General features: G+C 35.3%; 4 protein-coding genes across 4 annotated transcripts; 1 reads left to right on the forward strand and 3 right to left on the reverse strand.

Moving 5' to 3' along the window:
* Positions 1–297: 297 nt before the first annotated feature.
* LOC114721253 (nifU-like protein 2, chloroplastic) lies at positions 298–3,231 on the forward strand. The gene is made up of 4 exons (XM_028907086.1): positions 298–579; positions 674–785; positions 1,664–1,974; positions 2,863–3,231. Exons 1-4 carry the CDS (start codon positions 496–498, stop codon positions 3,052–3,054), a joined length of 699 nt encoding a protein of 232 aa, XP_028762919.1. The 5' UTR covers positions 298–495; the 3' UTR covers positions 3,055–3,231.
* A 1,621-nt stretch (positions 3,232–4,852) lies between these two features.
* LOC114721199 (ribosome biogenesis protein BOP1 homolog) lies at positions 4,853–13,421 on the reverse strand. The gene is made up of 20 exons (XM_028907018.1): positions 13,417–13,421; positions 10,474–10,563; positions 10,028–10,111; positions 9,873–9,938; positions 9,628–9,741; positions 9,374–9,528; positions 9,017–9,134; positions 8,789–8,890; positions 8,514–8,670; positions 8,278–8,386; positions 8,096–8,198; positions 7,824–7,974; positions 7,611–7,743; positions 7,388–7,491; positions 6,752–6,822; positions 6,593–6,653; positions 5,919–6,146; positions 5,725–5,809; positions 5,393–5,571; positions 4,853–5,143 (listed from the first exon to the last, which is right to left on the reverse strand). The coding sequence occupies exons 2-20, from the start codon at positions 10,555–10,557 to the stop codon at positions 5,058–5,060; spliced, it is 2,190 nt and encodes a 729-aa protein (XP_028762851.1). The 5' UTR covers positions 10,558–10,563; positions 13,417–13,421; the 3' UTR covers positions 4,853–5,057.
* A 780-nt stretch (positions 13,422–14,201) lies between these two features.
* LOC114721198 (LRR receptor-like serine/threonine-protein kinase RPK2) lies at positions 14,202–17,992 on the reverse strand. The gene has a single exon (XM_028907017.1). The coding sequence runs from the start codon at positions 17,595–17,597 to the stop codon at positions 14,472–14,474; it is 3,126 nt and encodes a 1,041-aa protein (XP_028762850.1). The 5' UTR covers positions 17,598–17,992; the 3' UTR covers positions 14,202–14,471.
* Positions 17,993–19,528: 1,536 nt separating this feature from the next.
* LOC114721200 (ATP phosphoribosyltransferase 2, chloroplastic-like) lies at positions 19,529–25,201 on the reverse strand. Its single transcript, XM_028907019.1, is given in 12 exon segments — positions 19,529–20,023; positions 20,566–20,685; positions 20,881–20,961; positions 21,049–21,162; positions 21,284–21,385; positions 21,771–21,812; positions 21,814–21,855; positions 21,955–22,062; positions 22,156–22,221; positions 23,082–23,195; positions 24,195–24,254; positions 24,773–25,201. Coding segments are annotated over 12 exon segments (1,197 nt in total). The 5' UTR covers positions 25,025–25,201; the 3' UTR covers positions 19,529–19,927.
* Positions 25,202–26,891: the final 1,690 nt, after the last annotated feature.

Genomic DNA, 26,891 nt, shown 5'->3' on the forward strand with positions numbered 1-26,891 from the left:
ATCAAAAAATTTATTAAAAATAATTTAAATATATATAATTAAAAATGACAGTTTAAAAAATAATACTCATTTGTTACAAGCACGGTCGGCATCTTGGGTTGGACTTGGAGCTCGGTGTTGTCTCTCAGAAGGGGATGTTGTGGTTCTTTGGGCCAAGAGCCTAATTCCAATTGAGGGATATGATCGCCCAAAACACAAAATTGAGGGTTGAACTCGTCAATTTCGCATCCGCAAATTTTCGGGAAAAAGAGCAATGACAATAGTAATAAATAATAAAATAATAAAATATAATAAGCCGGAAGCACCGAACAGCGACGCCAGATACTCAGATATAGCGCGAGACGGCTGCCTGAATTTTCTGGTTATCATTGCTGGCATCGGGTCGGGTTTGGGCGCTGAGAAACCGACGGTAAAAGGGAAGAGAATCTCGATCACTTGCCGGCGTTTTGTCATCTGAAGTTCATTTGACATCACTTGATTAGAAACAGAACAGCGATGCAAGCAGTAGTTCTGAATACGCCGTCATACTGCAGGACCCAACAGGCCCTAGAATCGCCTTCTTGTTCTCGTTCCTCAAAGGTTTTTTTTGCGCTTCTTTTTGTTGCATAAATCATTTTGTATTGTCAAACGACATGTTCCTAATCGGATTTTCGTCTTTTCTGATTAATCGCAGGGTACAAGCTTTTTTGGCAACCATGTCTACCTAAAAAACAGAGGTTTTCCGGTGCGGCAGAGTTTGTGGCGCTCTGGCCGTGTTCGTCTGACACATGGGAAACGACGGCTTGGTGAGTACTTTGATTTTGGTTTTTTATTTCGCCACTAATCTCGAGCCGTATTGTTTGCTGTTGTTGAATTTCTGAAAGCTGGTGAGACTTGTGAGGTTTGAGTTGAAGAATCACGACTCCGAAACGGATATTCACTGCATTCGTTAGAATGATGGTTTAAAAGTTAAATCGCCTCATGTTCATTTCCAAGTCCCTTTCCTTGAGAAATTAGTCGCTTCGTTTGTTTTATTCTTTAAAATGATTATGTAATACTTCTTGATTACTCATAGATTGTAAGGTTGATTGGCACTACTCATCAGTCTGGGGTTTCTTAATAATTATGTTGAACTTTAATGAAAGTAAAACATAGAACTTGATTGAGGAACTAGAGATGCCAAACCTTTATCCATTCAATCCTTTTCCTCTCCTTTTAGGTCTTTCAAATTAATCAGTGAGCTGGCTCTATTTGATTTACCAAACTGATAAATTAAATTGTGAAGCACCTGGAAGACTGATTGTATTGCCTCTGGTTGAAATTCATAATTGAATTTAACAGTTAGTTGTGATGTGACCTTGTAATGTTTTCCTATGTTGATATTTCCAGAAGGAAATCGAAGATGCATGTACAAAAAGCTGAATTTACCTCCTAGTTTGATAGATTTAGATTAAAACTGGAAATATATATATTACTATTTATGGCAAATAAAGTGCTTTTGAATTTTGATATATTACACCTTTATAAGAATCCGTTGATCAATATGTGCGACAATACACCTCTTTTAATGTAGTAGCACAGATGCCTTGGTCTGCCCATAATTCTAAATCCACTCTCTTTTTCTCCCTGTTTCAGTTAATTAATGTCAAACACCTCAAGGTTTATTTTCATGTTCCTTTTTCAGTAGTGAAGGCTGTTGCTACTCCGGATCCAGCTGTGGAATTGCCAATAACTGCTGATAACGTAGAAGCTGTGCTGGATGAAGTTCGTCCGTATCTAATTTCTGATGGGGGGAATGTGGCTTTGCATGAAATTGATGGCAATGTTGTAAGGTTGAAGCTACAAGGAGCTTGCGGCTCCTGTCCTGCATCTGTTACTACTATGAAACTGGGTATTGAGCGTCGTCTAATGGAAAAGATCCCTGAAATAGTGGCAGTAGAACAAGTAGCTGATGAAGAAACTGGCCTTGAGCTAAATGAAGAAAATATTGAGAAGGTTAGTTACGACATGCTCTAACATTATGTTTGTGTTTTCTCTAGCATTTCTATGAACTACGGTTGACTGAATATTATAGAATTTCCAAAGTTTAGGTTGTCTTCCCTGAACAATAATCAAAGAGAGGGGCATAATGATTGAGAACTTGGTATTCTTTGAAGAGAAACAGACGTTTTCTTTTTCTGAGATTTAAGAAATGATGAGGGGGGTTAGGTTAAGCTTTCTTATTCTATTTATATTGATTGAATTTTTATTGATTCCCTCTGGGGGTAGGAAAATCATGATCGGGATAGCGGACCCAAAGCTATGGAACTTGGGTGTGGGTATTTTGTCGAAATAGAATGGCCTTGCTGTTTTCTTTTTATTTAAAAAAACAAAAAAAGATATGCAGAGAAGGGCATAATAAATAGAAAATGTAATAAATATATTGTAATAAATGCAAATAAATTGTATAGTAATATATTAATTCTATTTAAAATTTATAATTCTTAATATCAATACTACCTATCATGTAATTTCTTTTGTCATCAAAGCTGACAGGGGCTACATGATGGATTAATACCTGGTAATTAATTAGAAAAGAAATCAAGGCAAAGGTTGAAAATTTGATGTTACTGTTCGTCATGTAATAGAAAATATAAAACCGTGAAGAAGCGACTTCCGAGGATTATTCATGTTGTAAAACCCTCCAGTTATGAGCTAAGCAAGATTCCTGATCTCGTATCCACAAATCAGTAAATGCTTTCTAGAATACTTTCTATTTCATCAATAAGTCAAGACTAGTTTGATCACTATTGCCATGGGAGAATTTTCTATCTCTCTTGTAAAATGCTTGTCGTTCAATGTTCGCATTAGTTGTTAATGTGGTTCAATTAACAACTGCTTCAGGCGTTGGAGGAAATAAGGCCGTACCTGGTTGGAGCAGCTCATGGGACTCTTGAGCTGGTAGCCATTGAAGAGCCAATTGTGAAGGTCCGGATCACAGGTCCAGCTGCTGGTGTTATGACTGTGCGTGTTGCTGTTACACAAAAATTGCGAGAAAAAATACCTACCATTGCCGCGGTTCAGCTTTTGTCTTGATCCTATGATGATAATTGTAATTGTTTGGGGACAAGACGCACAAATGAGACGTCCCAAATTTCAACTTCATATTTGTATAGTATTTATATAGCTGCAGGATGAAATATTTCTTGGATAAATTCAATACTCAAATGCTTTCACGAGAAATGGAATAAAGGGTTCGTTATTAGAGCGAAATTATCTTGTGTTTTTATAGCTAACTTCAGGTGTTGCATGCAACTCCATTGCAAGTTAGTCTTTTGGTAAAAAAGAAGACATTTTTTGATCTTATTTATAGGGCATTGAAAGAATTTTTTTTATGGATGTATAATTTTATTTTTCATTTATTATGATGTTGATTTTGTTTATATGAGATATAATGTATATCAAAAAGAATCAAGTTGAAAAGTTGAATTTTAAATGAGAATTAATGAAATTTAATTTTTTTTTAGTCTATGTAAAATATTGAAAGTAATTTATAAATAAGATCAAAGGAATATCTTGGCATTCTTAACAACATGGCATTAAGATTGCATGCATGTGCGTATATGCGCATCAATTGTCATGTACGAACTCCTCGTTTGGGAGAAAAGTCTAAATTAAATGATTAGCCAAATAGGTGATGGGGTTGGTTTCGAATAGATTAGTAAGTTGTACTCTAATTTTCAACATAAGGAATCAACGAATAGTTTTATTACTTTATTTTTGTTTGACTTGAAAATTAGGTTTAATTTTTAATTTTATTGAAGGTATATAAATCTGTATTTTATTTTCAAAATTTGTAAGAATAATTAATCTTTTAATCTTTAAAGTTTTGAAACGCAGTTCCTCAATTATAACTCGGTATTTTAACTCGTTCCCCAAACTTTCAATTGGGTTCAATCCCCAACTTTTTTTGTTTTTAATAATTTTGTCCTTATCATCAATAGATGATGCCAGATCATCAATAAGTCATCCTATATAGCAAAAAATATAATTGAAAAATAAGCCAAGAAGAAGAAGAAGCAATACAGGGAATCGGTTACAGAATTATCGAAATAAATGAGAAAAGACGTTTGGCTGAATTTGAGCAATTCGTCAGCCTATCACAACTTGAAAGAAGCATCATGTAAACAAATCCTGGACTTAGGCTTGAAGTGGCCAGGGATGCAACTTGTGCCAGCTTTTCTCTAGCTTGATCTGAGACGATGTCCATCACTAATGCTGAAGAGCATGGGGCTTGTGAAGTTTGCCATTCCACAATTGAGGGTTTGGATGATATTTTCCATTATCGCCTAACCGCTTGTAATTGCTGGCTAAAGGTTATTCCCAGCAACAAAATGCACGGATTTTCGAGGACTCACTTGGAAGCAAACTCAGCCGGCACTACTCAAGCGTGCATTGGAGAACTTTATTTGGCTTGCTTATATGTAAATCTTGGAAAGACTGAAATATGACCATTTAACATGAATGAGCTTGTCTTACGACTGTATTTTCCCTTTGACTATACCATGTCTGGAAACTGATTAGATCAATTCATTCTGATGCCCAGTCAGCAGCGTTTTGTAATTATGTGCCCATTAGTGTAACACACATCCTTTTCATTAGCCAAAAATGAAGATAAAAGCTTCTTTACAAAAACAAATAAAAATTTTCTATTATTATATTTTTTTTTTGCTACAAAAAAGTTAAATTAATAAATTAGAGACAAAATAATCAACCCTCACCTAAAGATTTTACTAAAAAAAATATAAATAGAAGAAAAATTATAAAATCACGGAATCAATTTTATAAAATGTCTAAAGAATACAGGTCTACTGCACGCTGGTTTACAACATGTGGAATAATTGATACAAAATTGATTCACGGCAATAAAATGAGGCATTTCCCACACATTGCAGCAAACTTGAGCCAAGAGAGGGGTGATCTTCAATTTCTGCAAGCAGACTGGTGAATATTGCAGAAATTGAAAACAAAGGGTGATTAAAAAGAAAATGATAAACCTTTCACATACACTCGTATTGAATAGAATTTCCCTATTATCTCTAATGACAGTAGAGTCTAATAACTTTATCCGCACCAGCAGTAAATAACCAAGGCAGGCTTGGGTGGAATTTACAGTCCAGTATCCCTGCAATAGAGTGAAGCCAACTAAGTCAATCTCAAATATAGCAAATGAAAATGGTCGGAAGGTTTAATGTAAAATGATATTAATGTCCCTAATTTTCAAACGTCAAAAAATAATATTCCCTCCAGTCCTACATTAAGGATTAGAAGGAATAATAGCAGATGCTTATAAGTCATTTTCCCATCTTCTAACACCTCAATTCCCTCCTTGTGCCTCAGGAGCAAACCAAATGTATATAGTAGAAGTTCTCACCTCTTCCATTTGAACTTGCATGGCCACGGAGAATTTCTAAAGGAACGATAAGAGGGTCTTGATTGAGATCAGAATAGACCATCCCATGAAAAACGTATGCAGTGCTATCATCTGAACACGAAGCAAACAATGGATATGATCGATGAAAGACCACATTGTTGACATCTTTTGGGTGACACCTGTAAAGTTGCAACAGTATTTAAGATCACCCATGCCATGACATTAATTTCCAGCCAGGATTCTTTGCTAACCAAATAAATAGCTCGTATTTGAAGTGTTTGTCCCTAATGGGTTGAATTGTGACGCACACAAAAGATTGGGCCAGAACTTACTTAAGAACTCTGTAAGGTTTAGATGAAAGATCCATATCAAACCAACACATCTTCCCTTCTTTACTTCCCACAATCAGATTATCACCTGAAAGGAAATGCATGGAAGAAAATAACTACGATGATTAACTTCCGACAATATGGCTACAGGAAAAGTATTTAACAAAATATGATTCTCATAATAAAAGTAACCGTGCCTCCTGGATGAACAGCAATGGAGGAAGCTTCACGGAGCCCAGTGTCAAGCTTTTTAATGAGCTTGGTCTTCAACAGATCATACACACGGACAGTCTTTTTAGTACAAACAAAGAAGAAGGAACGGGTAGGATGGAAAGTTGACCTAACAGCAAGTCCATGCAACTTGAATGGAAGTTTTTGCGTAAGCTTCTTTGATAACTGGTGAATCAGAACTGCTCTTGATTCACGTAAAGAACATGTTAAGAAAAACAAAGCTATTTCCTGATTAAATGTTTGTATTTCAAAACTTTTATGCTACTATTGATCGTCTTAGTAGGAGAATATAAGCAGAAGCAAGGGCACAAGATCCAATAAGTACAGTTTACTTTTAATATGTTTAAGGATTAAGACACTTGAATTGGTAACATGGCATGAAAAATAAAATATCAAGCCTAAATGATATTTTTCTTTATGTGCATTAGAATGTCGAAGGCCCTCTGCACTTGATACTGCGCTCAAGACCACATAGCCAAGTTGAATTGTGGGAAAAATATGTTCAAGACGAACCAATATTAGGCATGTCAAATGCTAATGCAAGTAGTCATTAAATAATAAATGAGGCATGTGTAACTATTAATTTATGCTTGAAATGTAAGAAAACCCCTATTACTCAGGCAGCTAGTAAAAAGGATATCAGCTGGCATAACTGTTGAAAAGTAATCACCTTTCCGGTGCCATTCTACTGCAGAAACAGTCTACATGAACACATAAATTGGGGTCAAACAAAATTACACAAATTCAATCCAACAAGCAAATTAAAATGTAATCATTCTCGAGACCAGCAAGAAAATACCTTAAAATGCTTTAACTTTAAACCTTCGTGCTTATTATCTTGAAGCCAGCTCACACTGGGGGTTTTTCCATCTGTAAACACAAAGGAAAGGTAAGAAAATAAGAAAGAATAATAGGCTTGGACCATTAAAAATCCTGTCCTACTTAAATCTTGTGCCTATATCATCACCTATTGATCAGCTAACTTTCAATCCCAAACTTAAATTTGTTCTGCTTCAATTACAAGTTTAGTTGGGCAATGCATAAGCCAGTCTGCAGACATTGAGCTCATGGAACAGAAAGATGAGCAGTGGTTGGCAGATGAGTTATGAGCTTTTGCTGCCCTTTGCATTCCATTAGGTTGAAGCAAACTTATAACGTATTGCCATGCCTTGAACTACCTTTAAAAAAAGAGTAGAAGCATATTTTGTAGTGCAAAACAACCTTAAATGTTTAGACTAATCCAGTTGTTAATCTTTCAGTAAAGAGGTTCCTCGTTCTACCTATTTTTCCCCTTGTCCTTACCACATCTTTGTTCACATGAATTGGTAAGTATTATCTTATAATTCTTATGGACCACGAATTGGGAAATCTTGGAACCTTCTTTTAAACAGGTTTTTCGTGTATGTTGAAGAAAGAGATCACAGCAAACACTAACCTGAGTTATCTGGTGCAGATGACTCAACATGGAGAAGCTCACGAATCTTTTTCTGTTCTTCTTCGTCCCCCAAACCAGCATTCAACAAAAGTAAATCTTGTCCCCTGCAGAAAATTTTCCATTGATTCATACACAATGCCAAATCCTAATGCAAATGCAAGAGGAAATCCCCATAGTATCTATGACAAAATAAAAACACTTTACACGCTCAAACCAGACTTACGCAGAGACAGCAAGAATACGCATATCAGGCGAAGGATTCCAAGCAACACAGGTAATGGCTTCACCAACCTCCCACCGTCTAAGACATCTACCAGTTGGAACATCCCAGATACGAACAGTTCCATCACTTGAACCTTCAAAGAAAACAGAACATAAGGAGACCCACCTCCATCCCTACTTCACTGGAACTAAAATATATTATCATCATCCATACCTGATGCCATCCATTGCCCTGAAGCTTCAACAGAAATTGATGTAACGGCATCTTCATGACCTTTGTATTCAATATAGCATGCCACTGGGTAAGGCTTAAGATCCTTTCGACTTGGAAGCTTTGGCTTCAAAGATTCAGGATCAATATTCAGCTGGTACAAACAAAAAGATAGATTACAAACTAATTAAAATATTGATTAAAAAATGATTTAGAAAAAATTATACATCTTAAAAAAGTAAATTGATTATTTTTCAGTCAAGTAATTTACTCACACGTTTCTTTCGAACTCGAGGGCACAAGAATAGATCCAAACAACGATCAAAACGCTCCTGCACATAGTTCTCATATGCAGGGATGCTTCTCAGGGATGTAAACCTGGCAAAATTGATGTTTATTAGCAAACTTACAAAAGTGAAAAAGGGGAAAGAATATGTACATCCCAAATTCACAGTACCTTTTAGGAATAAACTTAGGGCGGTCTTCCTCATCCATCAACTGATAAGAATTGATTTCTTCTTGGGTTGGAATGTACTCTAAAGGAGGATTGTAAGACTCCTCATGGCCTAAGAAGCATAATCAAGTTATATTTCCTATGAAGAATACCTCAAAATAAAATCAATTAAATTTCTTTTCTAGGGCAAAATAAATAAATAAAAGTTCAGCTTTTGAACTCCAGAGCCACATCAGTACCAGGAACTTTTGGCTTTGGCGCAGGAATGTAAGCTAAATGGTTCGATTTTTCTGTTGAACCAGAATCATCCCCCCACAAGAGATAGGGACCATCTTCCTCCTTTGGTTTGTCAAAAGTTATTAATCCCTTACGAATTGCTCTAACATACTTCACAACCTGTACAATTGTACAAGTGTGCACATAACAAAGGAAATCAGCAATTGATCTAGCCTTAATTCTTCTCCACACTAGTTGTATCATTTTACACCAGAAAAGGAAACGAATGCATGCTTACCTTTCTCGCTTCCCATTTTGAGGGTATAAATCTTCTTTTTGGTTCAGGTGCGTTAGACAATGGATGAATAGCATCATCCCATTTAAACCAGTCAACATAATCCTGAAAATATACAGTGACACATCAAACTAAAGAACAAAAATATTATATACTAATTACTAAAGATATTATTATACAAGATTAAAAGCCTTGAAAAGAGAGGATAAAAAATGAATAGTAACTACAGACCGGATATGGATCAAAGTCAGAATGTGGTGCTCGACCCTTGATCATTTTAGAGATAACTTTGGCCTCTTCTTTAGTCAGTTCCACTATCTCATCATTGACCTCATCATAGAACTTACGCCTTCAATTTTCAAGAAGATATGAATTTAACATGCTTCTCCAAAGAGAAGATAATATCAATAAAACTAACAAGCCTATTTTTCCACAAATATATATATTACAAAATAAAATAAAAAATAAGTATACATTACCAGAGAAACAATACAGGATGACAAGGATATCTTAATAGATAACTGCCATGAAAAAATCATCTAAATACAAATGAAGTAAATAACATAAAATTAGAAATATCAAACTAACCAACTGCTTGGATCATCAGCACTTGCAAGAAAGGAATCTAATTTGTCTTGCTTTTCCCTCTTCAATATCCTCTTTCCCTTGACATCATATCCAATATGAGGTTCGTCTTCATACCACTTCAAAGGGACATCTCCAATGGTATTTCGGGGAGTGACCTATCAAAGGCAAAATAAAGTACATGCAAGCTCAAGCTTGGTTAGAGGAGGATAACTAGGACAAAATTAGGTCAACTATAAGATTAATATGATGATAACCTCATCTTCAGAAGAATCACTCTCAAATCCCTGATGAATTTCAGAGCCTTCACTTCCATCTTCTTGATCATCGGCATCACCCAAGGCATGACTACCACCTGTGTTGATAAAGTCCTGCCATGGTAACTCTTACACATATTGGTAACAGCTAAGCAAAAAGTAGTGCAGTTCAAGATAACAATCTTTAAAACGTCAAACAAATTATAGTTTGCACACTTATACTGCTAAACACAATGATAATGTACCTCATCTTCAGACGGTCCACTTTCTCCAGCTTCTGGATCCTCAGAGTTATCATCCCCCAAATGATCCTAGAACATTTTTCCCAAAACAATAAAGGTTAAGTATTCTTCATTACGTTGCAAGACCGTAAAGTACGCCAAATACAATTGAAAAGTACCTCGTCCCCAGATGAACTACTAGCTCCATCTTCAAATTCTGATGATGCATCTGAATCCTCTGACCCATGATCTTGAGAAGAATCCTGAAATCAAAGAGTTGGAATTCAAACTAATCTATTTACAGCCGTACATGACTACTTTATTTATTTTTTTGGGGGGGGGTGAAAGCGCCAGGTCGTAATATGCGCCCATAACCCAGAAACGGCAGTTAAAGCTGCATCATTATGCTGCCGAGAGAGAGAGAAACGGTAGCTCGCACAATAAGGCATGAAAATTGTATTGTATCAAATAAAGTGAAGATGAACTGTGAGCTGATTTTATGCGAGAAGTGAAGGACCCCTGTGAGATGTCTTGCACATTAGAGTAACTTTTCAACCACGAAAGATTAGAAAGACAAAATCTTTCAACACCTACTCCACAAAAAATAACAAAAACATGAAACTACCTCGTAACCAGAGTCTGAACCAGATTCCACTATTTGTTGTTGAGACTTCTGAAGTTCGTCATCGAGCTTTGAATCCTTCTTCATCCTGCTCTTACTATTCTCTATTCTAGAAAAGATTGCAGAGCTTCGGGACACAATAGGGTTTAAGGGGTTTGGAGAGCTGGCCGCTGCAGTGGAGGCGCCACAACATTTTGTCCCAAACCCAACAAAAGTACTTGGCCGTGAAAGGAAAAAACGAGAGTATACTTTTTTAGTATTTTAACTTTATACAAGATTTTGTTTTAATCCTTTAGGGTGTGTTTGGTATGAGGGATTTGAGAGGGAAGGGAGGGATTTTAATCATTTCCTCTTGTTTGGCAACACACAAATTTTAGGAGGGAAGGGAAAATTTTTTAAAATTTCCCTCCCCTCCCCTCCCCTCCCCTTCAAAATTGGGAGGATTTGGGGAAAAAGTGCAATATTTTGTCATATTATGACTATTATGCCTATATTTTGTCATGTTGTGACTATTATGTCTATATTTTGTTATGTTGTGAATATTATGCCTAGGCCTTAAATAAAATAAGAGCAAAATTGTCCATATTAAAATATTTTTCTCTCCCCTCCCCTCTTTTTTTATAAATCCAAACAAGATAATATTAAAATCCTTCCACTCCCCTCCCCTCCCCTTTCCTCCATTAAATCCCTCCCCTCCCCTTCCTCTCATTGAGCCAAACATACCCTTAATCTTTAAAAGTCAGCTTTTAATCCTCTAATTCTAAATTATTAACAAAAAATAATAATATTAAACTCTTAAATACTGATAAAATATTACTAAATATTAACATATTAAGTTTAATATTCAAAACAACCATAATTATTAAAAAAAATTATTATTCAAACTAACAATTTTGAAGTTAAAAGATTAAAAATATACCTTTTAAAGTTAAGAGACCAAATTAAAACTTGGTATAAAATTAAAGAACCAAATATATACTTTAACCAAAAAAGAAAAAGGAAGAAATATTATGATAATGACAATGCTTATTGAAAAAAAAAAGAATATAATAATAATAACAACGAATGTCAAAAAATTTTTAATTCACACTTAACTTACTATTTTCAAAATATCCTCAAATACTTACCTCCTAAGTTTAATTTTCAAAAAAAAAAACTGCCTAAAAAGAGCTATTTCTACAAGTCTAAATAATGCTAAAATCCAACTTAAAAATAACGGTTATAGATAAACAAAAAATTCACAACTCAGAACACTATTTATAAATTATAAAATATATATTTTGTTAGTTGTACTTTGTTTCATAAACATCGTTAAGGAAGGCCCACTTACGCAAAGGCATAGTGAATAAAATATTGTTACTCCACTGTTTACTAACCTAACATGACCCTTTTTTTTAAATTCATTCATCTCATGTATTTTATTTAAAAAAAAATCTAGTTACATTTTTAACGAGTAGCAACTATTTAAGTATATGTAGGCATAAACTTTTGTCACAAAAGAAAAAATCTTTTGTCAAAAAACAACAAATAAGATAAATAATTGAACTATAAAACTAAATTGTATTTTGAATGTTTAACCTTATGTCTGCAGTTCTTTTTATGAATAGGTGATTCAGCAAACTACGCTGGAGTTTCCTCAAAAAGCAAACTTATTTCATCTAGCAAAGTCTATATAAAAGGTAAAAGTTACATACCAAGTCCCCCTAGTGTGTGTTTGGATTAGATGGCCAAATTTATTCTCAAAATCCAATTTTTTTCTCTAAATTTATTTTACAAAAACTCACCTAAACACACTTAAGTAACCTAGCTTCCAGCAAAGTATCATGGGCGGGGTTGCTTTTCTTTCAAGTCTCTAGTGATCAGACTGATAGCCTCCACCTTCTTGAATCCTTTTTCCGAGCAAAGTTTGAGTCTGTGGATGATTCCCTTGAATCACAATAGATCCACTAAGTTTCAGTCTCTCGAGTAAATTCATCAAGTTTTCCTCTTCACTGGGACAATTACTAACCAATGGGAGTTACGTTTAGCAGAAGGGACTAGTCCCCCGCAATATGGCCAACTAATGTTCAAATTTTTGTAGGAAAAAGTACTCACTTTTAATACTTGATAGTATTTTAAGTATGATTACCTCCAATAAAAAAAATAGATGTGCTTAGCAAGAAAAGGACAACTGTTGTTTTCAAGATGATCTCTTCCCTAGTGAATGGCAGCAATATGAAATTTGTTATGAGTAATCAGCCATAAGAATGATTTCATTTTCTCCGCTCTATTTGCTTTTAGAATTTGCTTCCAAATTGAGAAGATATTTGGTTGAAAACAAAACTATTATTTTAAAAGTGTTTTTACGATGTACGAAATAGATATATAGAGAAATTTGTCTCGATTCATAAAAAAGTGATTCTAAAAAGCATTTTTTTACTAATCCAAACACCCTCCAAGTTGATATCGCCATATGCACCAGCAAATAAGCAACAACACACAAAAATGTCCAGTGAAGTGAAGGTTCCATCAAATGTCGGTGAGGACCATGCATGTTATATATAAGTCACTTAGAGGGAAAAAAGTTTGTTCTTATATACTAATCACTCGTGGGATAATTAATGACATTTTTTTTCAATTTTATTCTTATTGAATACAATTAAAAAAATATGTGAGAAAAGCATACAACATAATACCTCCGGTCCTTAATATAAGATCCTGTTTGACTTTTATTTTGGTCCTAAATATAAGACCTCAATCCACTTTGTTTCTCATATTTATATATTTTTTTCCAAAGTAGCCCTTCTAACAATGATAGTTCTAGTCAATATACTTGATTAGCAAAAATATTTTAGGAAAGACAACACCTATTTAAAACAAATAACCAACTCAACTTACTTCTTTAATTTCCTCAAATTAGTCAACTGGCTTTTATAATTAGGATCGGAAGTAGTATTCTTTTTCAACATCCTTTCTAGGCAAGCATAAATTTTTTTATTAATTTAATGTATTACTTCTCTGATCTTAAATATAAGACCCTTATAATAACTATAAGAGTCTTATATTTATAGGATTCACTGTAAGGATCTTATATTTATAGTACCGGAGGAGTATTTAGTATGCATGTGATGGATCACTCACTGCACAGAACATAACTGGAGACTTCTTCAGTGGCAACACGGAGCAGAATCATATCTCCGTTAACCTCCAACAGAGGCACATTAAGTTTGGTCCACAAATCTTTCCAGGACAAAAGTTTGTTCACCCGTATGGCCGTATCAATTACTTTCCCCAGATTTATGCCTGCAATTTCTATTCTTCTTTCTATCTTTTTATATTTATGCTTTTTTTTTAATTTCAATTGTACCTCAAAATTATAACGAAACCATCTCAAGAAACCGTAATAATTAAATAATTAGTGAGATATGAACATTCAAAGGTTTCAAAAATTTAATTTTGTTTTTGCCAGCACAAATTTTAATAATATAAAACGACATATGAACCTGCAATATGTGTGGAAGAAATAAATGCTTTTAACTTGCGTTAAAAGAAAAAAAAATTGATGATACTGCATATGAACAAAATTTGATTGGTACGTATTAAGTTACATGAGAATCAACCTCTCGTCAGTGAAGATAACACGTAAGTGGTCATTAGGGGCCCCCCATTTAAATCTTGAATAATTGTTTTTTGGGATGAAATAAATCTTGAATAATTAAAATTGAACATTTTAACAATTAGCCATTTGCAGGTAAATAATAAAATAATTAATGAAGTGATTTTGTAACTAATGGGAATTGCTAAAGTGGAAAGCAAAGAATCCATGTGATTAAAATTGAGAGATCAGATTACTTGTATCTTGCTTGTATATACAAGAAAAAGTTGCTCCACAGCAACTAGCTAGACGCAAAGGAACTTGAAGACCACACTTTCTCTCTAGTCAGTATCTCAGAGGAATGAGTCACGGTCAGTATAGTCAAGCAGACACGAATATTACTGTAGGCTATGATTCTGAAAATTTTTCAACTTTTAAGTTGTCTCAATCTCTCAAGAACCTGTTTCATCGATGGCCGAATGGAAAGCGTCTCCACCGTGCAGATTAATGCAACTTTCAAAAGCCCCAACAGTTTCTCCTCAGGTCCTGCTTCCCACAGAGCAGGTGAAAACAGTTCAGAAGAACGACCTTCCGTCATTAGCAACTTAGCCCACGGCACAATATTGAACCCGTTTCCATATTCAGAAAACGATGGATCTAGTGACTTCCTTCCAGACATCAACTCTAATAACACAACGCCAAAGCTATAAACATCTGCTTTGTCAGAAACCCTGCAAGTGGTGGCATACTCAGGTGCAACATACCCAAATGTGCCTTCCACATCAGTTGTGGCGTGGGTCTCAGATACCTCCATGAGTCTAGCCAATCCAAAATCTGAAAGGTAGGCATTGTAGTCATCATCAAGTAAGATGTTGCTGGGCTTGATGTCACGATGAACAATGCGAGGAACACAGGAGTAGTGAAGGTAAGCTATGGCCTCTGCCACGTCTATTGCTATCTTGTAGATAATTGGCCACAACATGTTTTTATCTGAATTGTTGTGTATGAAAGTTTCAAGGTTCCCACCTGAAAGGTAGTTGTATATCAAGAACATTTCGGCCTCTCCTACATAGTAGCCAATAAGAGTGACAAGGTTTTTGTGTCGGATTCTCCCCAAGGTTCTTATCTCTGTCTCGAACTGTTGAATGCCTTGGAATTTACCTATAGACAACCTCTTAATGGCAACGAGGAAACGAGGGGATAGTTCAGCCTTGTAAGTAGACCCAAACCCACCGGTTCCAATTAGATTTTGGAGGCTGAAATTTCCTGTGGCTGTGACAACATTATCGTAATTGAGTTCAATGGGAACATCTTGGAAGGTCACTAGTAGTCTGCTTCGAAGGCTGCTGAGCCGACCAAACTTGTTCCTTCCAAAAGTGATCACTAAAACTATTCCTAGTACACAGAGGACCACAGAGACTGAAGAGACCACAGCTATTATTATTGTCTTCAACTTTTTTCGTCTCTGCCAATTTTGGACTTCAAGAGGGACTGGGAGATAAGCAGGTAAGGCAGAATATGGATCAGGGCATGAATGCAGGTGTACATTCCCTTTGAAGGAGTCACAATCAATTTGGTTACGGAGATGGGGAATATGACCAGAAAGGTTGTTGAAAGAAACATCAAAACCAACAAGACTGGAAAGAGTGGAAAAGGATGAAGGTATTTCCCCATTGAGCTTGTTGTGATCTAGCAACAGAGATTCAAGAGTTGTGGCATTTGTCAAGCTTACAGGAATTGTGCCAGTAAGAGCATTGTGAGATAGATCCAAAACAACAAGGGAAGCCAATTGACCAAGTTGAGAAGGGATATCTCCAGTTAAATTGTTCCCCCCTAAAAGCAACCATTTGATGTCTTTCAGGTTTCCCAATTGATCAGGCAGAAATCCAGTAAGTTTGTTCCCCCTCAAATCAAGGCGCTGGAGCATTGTATGGTCACCAATATGCGGATCAATTGAACCCCCAATCTGGTTGTACGCAGCCTCAAACTCTGTCAACTGCAAACAGTCAATAAGCAACTTTTGGAAATTTCCACCAGAGAGTTCGTTCACACTCAAGTTAACCTTTAACATCTTGAAATCATTACAGTTCAAAACCAGATGATATGGTAGAGTTCCACTGAACTTGTTATTACTGAGTGATAGCGTGTAGGAAATCTTGCTCCTTGTAGTATCTCCCAGTAAGAATAAAGGTAAAGATCCCGTAAAGTTATTCCAACTGAAATCATGGTTAATGACGACAGCATCTTCTGAACCTGATCCAGGGAGAGCATCCATCAGAGATTCCCAAACAAGAATATCAACTTGTGCATCACCTAGGATTCTGCTTAAATCACAGCTTTCGTTCCCAAATCCTGGAAGGGTGCCAGATAAATTATTCCAGCTAACATTGAAGTACAACATACATGGAACTTGAAGTTGCTTTAAAGGAAGATACCCCACTAAATTGTTAGAGCTCAGGTCAAGGAAAGTTAAATTTCTGCACATCCCTAAGGTTTCTGGTATCCCCCCAATAATATAATTCTCTGCCAAGTTGACTACTCTCAGCGAGCATGAATCTGTCCAGCCCCTAGGCAACCGTCCGCCAAGATTCGCTCTTGGTGCCCACAAAATCTCTAAACTTGAGAGCAACATTACCTGCGGAGGAATATTTCCAACAAAAGCATTGAATTCCCCTCTGAAGCTATTCACCGAGCTCTCATCCGGAGAAGGAGTATCATCGACTAAATCAGTCAACACAAGCACTGACAGTTTCCGGCAGTTGGCTATTTCTTTTGGAATTCTTCCAGTAAGACTATTTCTAGAGACATCTAGAAGTCTGAGTTCCGTCATATACCCAATCTCAGAAGGGATAGCGCCTTCTAAGATATTCCCATCGAGTAAAAGCGTCCTCAGATTTCTGAATTTCCCAATTTCGGACGGAATTTGGCCCGTGAGGAAGTTGTCGGACAGCTTCAAATGATTCAAAAATTCAAAGACAGTATTGACGCTATCTACAATTGGACCAGAAAGCTGATTGCTCGACAAGTCCATGACGCTAACATTTCCAAAGCCAATCAATTTACCAGGCATGGAACCGGACAAAGCATTATTAGAGAGGTTAAGAATGCGAAGAGATGGAAGATAGCTTATCTGGTTGGGGATCCCTCCGGAAAAATTGTTTTCTTGAAGCTCAAGAACCTCCAGAAGCCGAAGCTTCCCCAGAGTCTCCGGGATCTCACCGGAGAACGTATTTTGGGGAAGGGACAAAACTCGAAGCCCAGACATATCTCCAATGGAAGGAGTGAGCTTGCCGCCGCGAAGTCCGGTCAAGTTCAAAGCAATAACTCTGCCAGAGAGCCTATCCTCGCAGGTAACGCCGTGCCATTGACAGTAACTTTCAGTAGACTCCTTACTCCATCCAACGAGAAGGGCAGAAGATTCGGAAGAGACGGAGTCCTTGAAGCTGAGAAGGGACAATGCGTCACTAGGGACAGAAGTAGCAATATCTTCTGAGCAATGGGCGGTGAAGAGAAAGACAAAGGCCAGAAGAAGAAGACCCAGAAGAAGATCCATATTCGATTAACAATGTAGTTTCCACTAGCGAGCAATTCAACCTTCTGAATACTAATTTATTAGTAAGTCAATGATGGTAGCCACATTCTCGATACTGCTTAGATCTCCCCGACGGCAAATCATCCACCGGGAAAAAAACAACAGTGAAGAATGACGGCGGCGCCGGCAGTGACTAGAAGCGAAATGGGAGTGCTTGGGTCAAGAGTAGCAGAGTCAAAAGAGGAGGCAACTGTGCAAGTCCGACACTCTCTCAGTGGGAAAAAACCGAATTCAGTTGAAAAGCCAGCCCTAATTTATAGAGAAAATAACAAAAACATGAAACGACCTCATGACCAGAGTCTGAATCAGATTATAGTATTTGCTGCTGAGATTTCTGAGGTTCGTCGTCCAGTTGGAGTATTGGAATCCTTCATCTTGCAATTGGTGCTATTCAAGTAAAGATTACCGGGTTTCGGGAAAAGGTTTGGGGAGCTTTGGGGAGAAAAAAAAAATCTTTCCAGATATATTTATTGTGAAAAATATATTATTGCTCTTTATTCTGGTTAATATAAAAATTGATTTGACATTTGATTTATTAGTTTTAAATATAAGATTTTAAACTATTTTATATCTGCTAGTAAAAAAAATTTATTTTATTTCTCATATTTATTTATTTTTTAAGATAGTTCTTATTTAATTGTACATGTTAAAAAATTTATTAAATCATAATTTTAGCTAATACACATGATTAAGAAAGGTATTTTAGAAAAGAAAATATCGATTGATTATAAATAACTAACTTAACTAATTTTCTTAATATACTTAAATTAGTCAACTAGTTCTTATATTAAAAAGTTAATATAAAACTTTAATTTAACTAGCTTTTATATTAGTCAACTAGCTCTTATAATTTTAATTTAACTATTTAACTTCATAAAGTATTTTTTTTAGCCATTTGATTTAATATCATTAATATTAAATGATATTTTTATCACAATTATTATTATTTTTAAAAATTAAACTTAATAGCTCATCATTTTAAAATTTTAATGTTAACATTTTTATTAAAAATATGAAAATTAAAAGATTAAAAGATATTTTATAGAATTAAGAGACTATAATAAAACTACGTTTAATTCTAGACGCATTTTTAGTGCTCCCATTCTATATATGTGTGGGGGTGTGTTATACACACACGAAGTTTGGGTGAAAATAAAAATATGATTTTAAAATTATTTTTGTGCAAAATAAATATGTAAAAAAATTTACTTTGATTTAAAAAAATATTTTCTAAAAACACTTTTTCAGTAATCCAAATACCGAGTACATCATTATATATAGCCGTAGTTTAGGAGGGAATCCTAATGACGAAATTGCTTCAACTTAGCCAAAGTAATATTTCACTTTATTTTAATTTCACATTTTAGTATTTCTATTAAATTGATAGAAAATCCAGTCAGATTGTACTTATTTTTATTTACTGCTTTTATACTGATAAATAAATAGATGAACGGATGATAAACCTGAAACATTTTTCTCATAACTAATACTCGTCCGGTTCTCAATATAACATTTATTTAACTAATTTAATTAGATTAAAAAAATTAAGTTAGTTAATTATAAAAAATATAACATGTTTTTCTCTAAAATACCATAATCATCTTTCTTAATATCATCACCCCCTCTTCTACTATTATGGTTGAAAGAATATCCATAAGGATAATTTAGAAAAGACTGATAAATATGAGAAACAGATATTGTATTTAGAATCAAAATTAACTTAACAATTAAATTCTATATTAAGAACCGAAAGAGTAATAAACTGGAACTTAAAGGCATGTATTTGGTTTTCAGTTTCTAAAACCCAATTTTGGTGTGCAAAATCCGATATATAAAATTTTTTAGACTATATATATTGCTAATGATGATTGAATCCAGTAACAGGGCTTTTCTTAAATAAGATTGAAAGTTCTAATTTTATTGATGAAAATGATCTTAAGAGTTTTATACTCTCAAATGATTGGTAACATTCCCAACAAAAACCAAAATTACTTTATCAAAAATAAATTTACAATGAACTAATTTAAAACATCTCTAGAAACTTAGGAAACAACTCTTAAAGGCCAAGAATTAAGAAGTTCATCATCCTCAAGCAGAATACGGAGAGGGGATCATATACAGAAAGCCCTGCCACATTAAATGTCCCTCGGTGGATTTGCAAAGCTATAGCTGGGCTCTGGTCATCATCTTCATCATGAGGCTTTCACAACACAGGTGGAAGTTCTTTTCCTTTGCGGTGGCTAGCAGTAAAAACAAGAACAAAAGGCTCCACCATTTCACCTTCTAAGTAGCTACATCCCGATTTTCGAGAGAAGCTGACGCCATCTTGGAGTTTCCTCTTCGAAAATATAGGTCAATGGCGACACGAGAACTCCACTGCCGCCGATCTGCATCAAATCGGTTGAAATGGAAAACCAAACTAAGGGATTCAGATGCTCTTAAGTTAAATGCACAGCAAGCACTACTAATGTAAGATGGATAAGAAGAAACTAGCGAGCGAGTGGGATGAGCTAAAGTTGATCCAACACATGTTCACTCCTTGTGTCGCTATCTTTCCTACACAATGACAAGCAGTTCTGAAAAGATCCAGCAGAATAAAGATGAAGCTCCCAAGTCATAACCCTCTTGCTAACGACCACTGAACTCCTATTATTTTTCATACCACAGGACCAGAGAAGCCAGATGGACCAAAAAATAGGTAAACCGAAACAAGTCCAGGTAAGTTTCATACTAGATTAAAGATGTGTCTAAATGCTATACAATAGTGTCATCTAAATCGATACCTTCAGGTCAGGTTGGGGGGAAAAAATTATAACTCTGGATGCCAGGAGAGGTAATGGACATGATTGATTTAAACATACCTCCTCCCTTGTCCATCCATTCAAAAACCCACCACCCCAATAAAGACATGAAAGAAAACTGGACTCACCGCTCTCAGTTGCAATACAGACTTGTATAGTTGCTTTTTTGGCACACATATGACTATGGCATAGTAGTCTGCTGATACCTTCCCATTGCGTTTGCAGAAAACAGGACTTACAGTAGGTCCCTGAAGAAAATCAATCAAGTCCAGCTCTTTAAATTGGCTAAGAGTTGTAGTTGAAAACATGATGCTTCTCATAACTACAAAAGCATAATATGAATAACCGTTCGCGATTGCAAGAAGTAAATGCCAGAGGGATTTCCCTCCAGATACCCCAAATGATACAAGCACAGTGGTTTTTGACTGCACCCAATATCATACCTGCAACCCCGATAAGGATGGCTGACTCAATATTCTCTCAGCCACCTCCTCTGCACTACTTCCTCTCATGTTTGCAACAACCTGTCAAGTATGGCATCAGAAAAAGGAGTAGAAGAACCAATAAAATAGAAGTTCGGGGGAAAAGGATTGTGATTTCAATATACGCACCGTAAACTGCCCAGTTGCCCTCAGATGCGCTTCCAATCTTTCAAGTATTTCATGAGTTGTCTCCAGAACTCCTTTTCTTTGCATCAAGGATTTCCTGCTTGCAACAAGAGCCGCCTGAAAAAATCCAATAGCACAAATGAGACAAATCTGATATATGCCGCAGCAGAAGGAATTGCCTTGTGCCTACAATTTACGAAGAACCAATCAATTGTGCTGAAAAAAGACAATTGCTAACCTGACTTTCCAACACAGTTCCGCCTTCAATTTCCTTCAAGTTGTTTTCTCTCAGTGTGGTCCCACTACTCACAAGGTCCAGTATAGCATCAGCTATCCCCATCTAATTAAGAGCAACAAATAAATAGATAAATATCATTTGTGCTAAATGCCATTAGCATCCCTCTAAATTGTTTGATAACAGCAGGTACTTATATATTATTATATCATCTCAGGTTCCAAGGTACAAAGACAAATGTGCACAAGAATATTAAGCCATACCATCTGTGACATTTCTAGACATTCAGAGCATGTTTGTTTATATTTTCCCTCATAAACATAGCATTAAAACACTATCAATTAAGCTACAGAACCCATTTACTGGCATCTATCAACTACTATAAAGTTTAATTAGCAACCAACAGGAGCCCCAAACAGGAAAAATAAAGTTATGACATAAAATAGTTAGAGGGGGAAATTTTTCAACAAAAGTACGAGCCGCCTCTCACCGCAGGAGCTGCTTCCAGTGCTCCATCAGCAGTTGAAAAAAAACACATGCTTAATCCCATTCTCTTGCATAAATTTAGGGCCCAGCTGAAAGAAACAAGATCATGATCCACTTTTTATGAAAAGATGCTGGAAGGAAATCTATCAAAAAAGAAAATTTTAGTAACATTAAAATGAAACAGATACATAGGTGAATCCTGTAGCAACTCGCAGAGGCCTTTCTTCTGTCCACCGAGGCATTTGTGCAAGCTCCTTCAGTGAATTTATATTTTCAAAAATCCCATATTGGGGAATCTGAAACAACGGAGTAAGTCAATATAAGATGGTGTAAAGGCCAACGACAGAAGCAGCGTGTGGAAGTAAGGCTACAACAAAATGTTAACTCACTGCAAGGGATAAACGGCAATCTCCATACTCCAGAGCGTCATGAACTAGCATGAGATCTTCATCCCCCTGTAAATAGAGCAAAAACACAAGGATGACAATGCAAATTACATGTTAATATTAAATGTCTCTAATAAATATTTCTATATATAGCACATAGAGCAAAAACAATGGTTGGTGATTGCAACCAATTCTAGCATTCTGTCTGTAGAGTAAAACAATTAAACAAAGGATATGCCCCAGAGGTGTAGACCAAACAAATCTATATGCCTGATATAGATGCGTAATAAGCCTGCCTTATTCTGAATCTGCTGGACTGCTCACACGCCTTTTTACCCCATTGCCAGGTTGTTGCCTTTTCACGAGGCCACTTGTTTTGTTTTATCAATGAGCACTGGTTGTATCATCTAACTTTCAACAATGTTTTATAGACAAGTTATGATGGCTTTGGTAAGAAGGAAGAAGTCAAAAGGGAGTGGTAATATTGTTTTTGCAATACTCTGCCGTATTCAGTCACTAGAAATGCACATACTTCCAACGGTGTATTGTCAACTATTCAATCATCAAAGGAGTGCATTTGTTAGACGTACAAAGGGATTGGACAGCTTTGCTGCATTCATAACGGGAAGGAAATGCCCTCTTTCTTTTGGGGGAAAAGTCATGTTTCCAAAAATAAAAATGAACGCTAATCAAAGTTGAACCACATACAACCATTAGGAAAAAATTCAGAATCAACAACCAATAAATTGTAGAGTAGTACCTAAAAGAACACACTAGGGAAACCTTAAACCAAGTGACAGTCAGGTTTTTATACTTCAATAGCTAGAGTAAAAAAAATACAGATATTTAACATGAGAGAAACAGTATCAAGCACATACCAGGAAGCCTAGTTTAAATCAACCAATTATGTCATGTATCTTTGAACTTACCTGCCCATATTCGCTGACTGTATCAAGACCCACAATACCTAGGTCAAGATCTCCAGATAACAATTTTTTTACTATGTCTTTTGGCCTCTGAAACCAAACTTCCAAGTTGGAGAGCTACAAAATAAAAAATTAAAATGATATGATTTGTAACCATTATACTTGTCTCAGGCAAACAGCACTAATAAGTGCTTTTGAGCATATGATACAAAATAGTGAGAACAGTTTATATGCATTTTTACCGGCACATCAGATGCAGGGTCAGTCTAGAAAAGGAAGCAAAGGAAAGGACAGAGATGCTATGGAAAAAACAACCAGTGCATATGCCTTACTCCTACATCATCCATGCAGGTCCAATGGTTTCAGCAATGTTTCATCAAAGGGGAAGAAATCCAGATCATGGTATTCACATGCAACCAGGATGAATGACCAACAACTAATCTGTGAGTTTCCCAGCATGTAATTCAAGGAAGTAGCATAGACGGGAGCAAAAAGAAAGCAAATTTGTAGATAGATGCTCCTTCACTATATATACAGAGCGATTGAGGCTTTTTGATGAATAAGGAGAATTTAGTAAAGCAATATTTATCACAAGAATCTTCAAATTCATAACTACTTGACATTAATGAGGATATCATTACTAAGGAGCAGGAGCAGGAGCGGCCAGTACAATAATAATTGGCTGCAATAGAATAAGTCCCCTGACACTTTATACTTCATATCTTGGTATATATCATAATCAAGAAAGAAATACGTACACTATCGTTATCCATCACTCATTGTGACGCCTCTGAAGATGACTTGTGTGACCACTGATTGTACATAACCAACAAGTTCTTTTGATGAATTACTTCGGATCTAGAGCACTAGACTCAGAAGTGTCCTTATTTTACTTTATTTTTCTATAAAAAAATTTTAATTTTTTTCCATATCTATACTGTGCAGCAAAGAACAGAATCTGCCCACATGAATGGACTGTTTTTAAATATAAGCGGGCATGCATGTGCTGCATATGGTAGGTGGGGACTCAAACTACATGGAACACATTCTTTCATTATCATTAACTGACGAAGATTGAAACTATAAAAACCAAATCAAAGGCAAAGAGAAACACACCTGAGGAATTTCAGCTACATATTGTCTGGGATTGACTTGTTTAACAGACAGTTGACAATCCTTTACATGGAAGATCATTTAAAAAAAAGTCAGGTGTTACGCTTGCAAAAGATTGAAGGGTAAAGGGATGACAATGCGTGAATATAAACTAGCTTCTAACTTTATCTTTACTCCTTTTCCTGACAAACGAAAACTTAGTATTACCAGGCCAGTTAGGAATATAAAAATTAAAAGGAAAATTGAACATAAAGCATAGCCATATAGTCATGGTCACAAAAATCTTCTCTTTGTACACGATTCCCATATTGCCTCCTTGCTTCACAAGAATTGTGCAGAGCATTTTGGGGCACTTCAACTTAGCAGGGAGGGATGGATGAAGACAACCAAGCAAAACTAGCCTAATCTGTTTCCTTAGTGAACAAAATATCCAAGTTCTAGTTCAACCGCAATATGTGAAGACTCTGGAACTACCCCACCAAAGAATTACAAAAAGAAAACTTATTTTCTGACATTTTCTCATCAACCACTGAGCCTCCAGAAAGAAATTGATAAAGCAGAAGCAGAAAAGCCCAAGGTACCTTGAGAAGTTCAAGAGTATCAGAAGACATGCGACCTTTACTGGGTAACCCAAGACGAATCACATGCCTCTCGGAATCTGTGCCAGCGAGGCTCCCGTTGGTGACGGCAACCTGAGACTGAGATTCAGAGAGCGAAGCGTAACAGCGCGAAATGGGAGATCTGAAGGAAATGTGGAAAGACATTGCTGGAAAACGAGGCTGGGTCGACATCCCCCACATAGTGACGGCCATTGCAGAAGGAGATTGAGTCATTGACGTCGGAGATGGGGATCACGGGTGACGCAGTGAGATGTGAGAAAACAGAAACGGCGCCGCCAGTGGGAGATGCGGAAGATTCCTTTGGAGGAAGGTGATATCTTTTTTGTGTTTTGGACTATCTGCTATTTTATGAAATCCTACAAGGTTACGATTCCCGACTAGCGAACCAAGTGGAGCTAGGTCCCTCGTTTAATAAATAAGATCACAATTTTTATAACTAAGAAAATTTAATAAATATAACCATAATAATTCCAACAAATTACATAATCTTTGGTAACTCAAGATTTACTTCTTACAAGAGTATAATTTTTTTTATTCATTCAAATAAAATTTGAATTACATATGCTGAATTTAGAAAAAATAGATAAAAATTTGAGAGTATTTATTGATTTTTCTATTTAAACTTCCAACTGACATACTATTTAATTATGATACTCATCATTTAATTCAATATATTCAAATTCCAATTAAAATATTATTAAAATTCAAAATTAATTATTAATTTTTTTATTTGAGCTTCTAATTGAAATTCTATTTATTTATAATGTTCCCCCGTTAAATTCAATATATTCAAATATCAATCAAAATATTATTTATATCTCATTAGTTGGATATATTTGAATCTCATAATGTTATACTCGAATCATTTTTAAACGAATTAGGTATTACAAATCTCAATTAAAATATTATTCAAATTTCATTAATTGACTATAGTTGGATTTCATGATGTTATACCGACTCATTTTTAAATGAATAGGGTATTACGAGTTTTAAATATGATTGATTGCTTAATGATTGATTGATATATATACCGACCTATTTATCAGCCTCAAAGTTTGAAAGGGATATGTCTGCTTTATATGGTCTGCTTTATAAATTTTTTTCAATACAAATATTTCACCGTGACCTATTTATCAGCCTCAAGATATTTTATTTGTTTAATTACCAAACTGTCCTTATCTTTTTGAAAAAAAAATCCATTAACAACTAAAAGTACAGTGATTAATAATTTAAGATGTAACGATTAACAACTATCAAAGCAAATATTGATAACTTATGCATTATATTTTTATGAGCGCTGAGAAAATGTGTTGTTAATATCTACATGATAGTTACTAACCGTTGCACCTTAAACTGTTAACGACTGCTTTTTTACTTGTCAATATATACTTAAAAAAATAATTAAATAAATAAATAAATAAATAAAATCTCTTACAATAAGATCTTTTAAGACTCCAAAATAATTTAATAATTTTAAAAAACTTTTTTGTATTTAATTTTTTTAGGCAGGGCCTTATTGCTATTTTCTCATCTAAAAAAGCGGCAAAAGATTTTGTAGGCAAGACAAAAAGAGAAGCTTGATTTGATTTTGCTTCCTCGCTCCTCCTCCTTCACTTTTTTAAGACTGGCTTTATTTTTTAAAAAAAGGTTTCACATCATCCCCGGAAAAGTTTGTAATAACGTCTTTTTTATTTATAAATATTTATATTTATATTCTAAATTTATTCGATTTGCTAGAGTGACAACTTTTCAACTTTTATGAGAGAAGACTTAACGGCACATTTCATTCAATTCCATATGTCGTGATTATATGTAGTCATCATGCACTATGCTGATTTGTGGTATTTGATTGCCGTGGTAAAATAATTCAATATAACTCTAGTTATAATTAAATGAATATTTGGACATTTATACCTTCCTTTTTTTTTTTAACCATGATAAAGATAAAAGGATTATTTCATGTTTTTTTTATTTTTTAGATAAAATATAAATTCCATTCAATGATTATTTGATGGCATGTAAAACAATTACTTTGTAATCATCACGTCATTACACTGTATTTTCTACCGTTACATAACCA

This window comes from Neltuma alba, unplaced genomic scaffold, assembly GCF_004799145.2.
Source record: "Neltuma alba isolate B1F8T4 unplaced genomic scaffold, ASM479914v2 tig00012014_pilon, whole genome shotgun sequence".
Classification (NCBI taxonomy): domain Eukaryota; kingdom Viridiplantae; phylum Streptophyta; class Magnoliopsida; order Fabales; family Fabaceae; genus Neltuma; species Neltuma alba.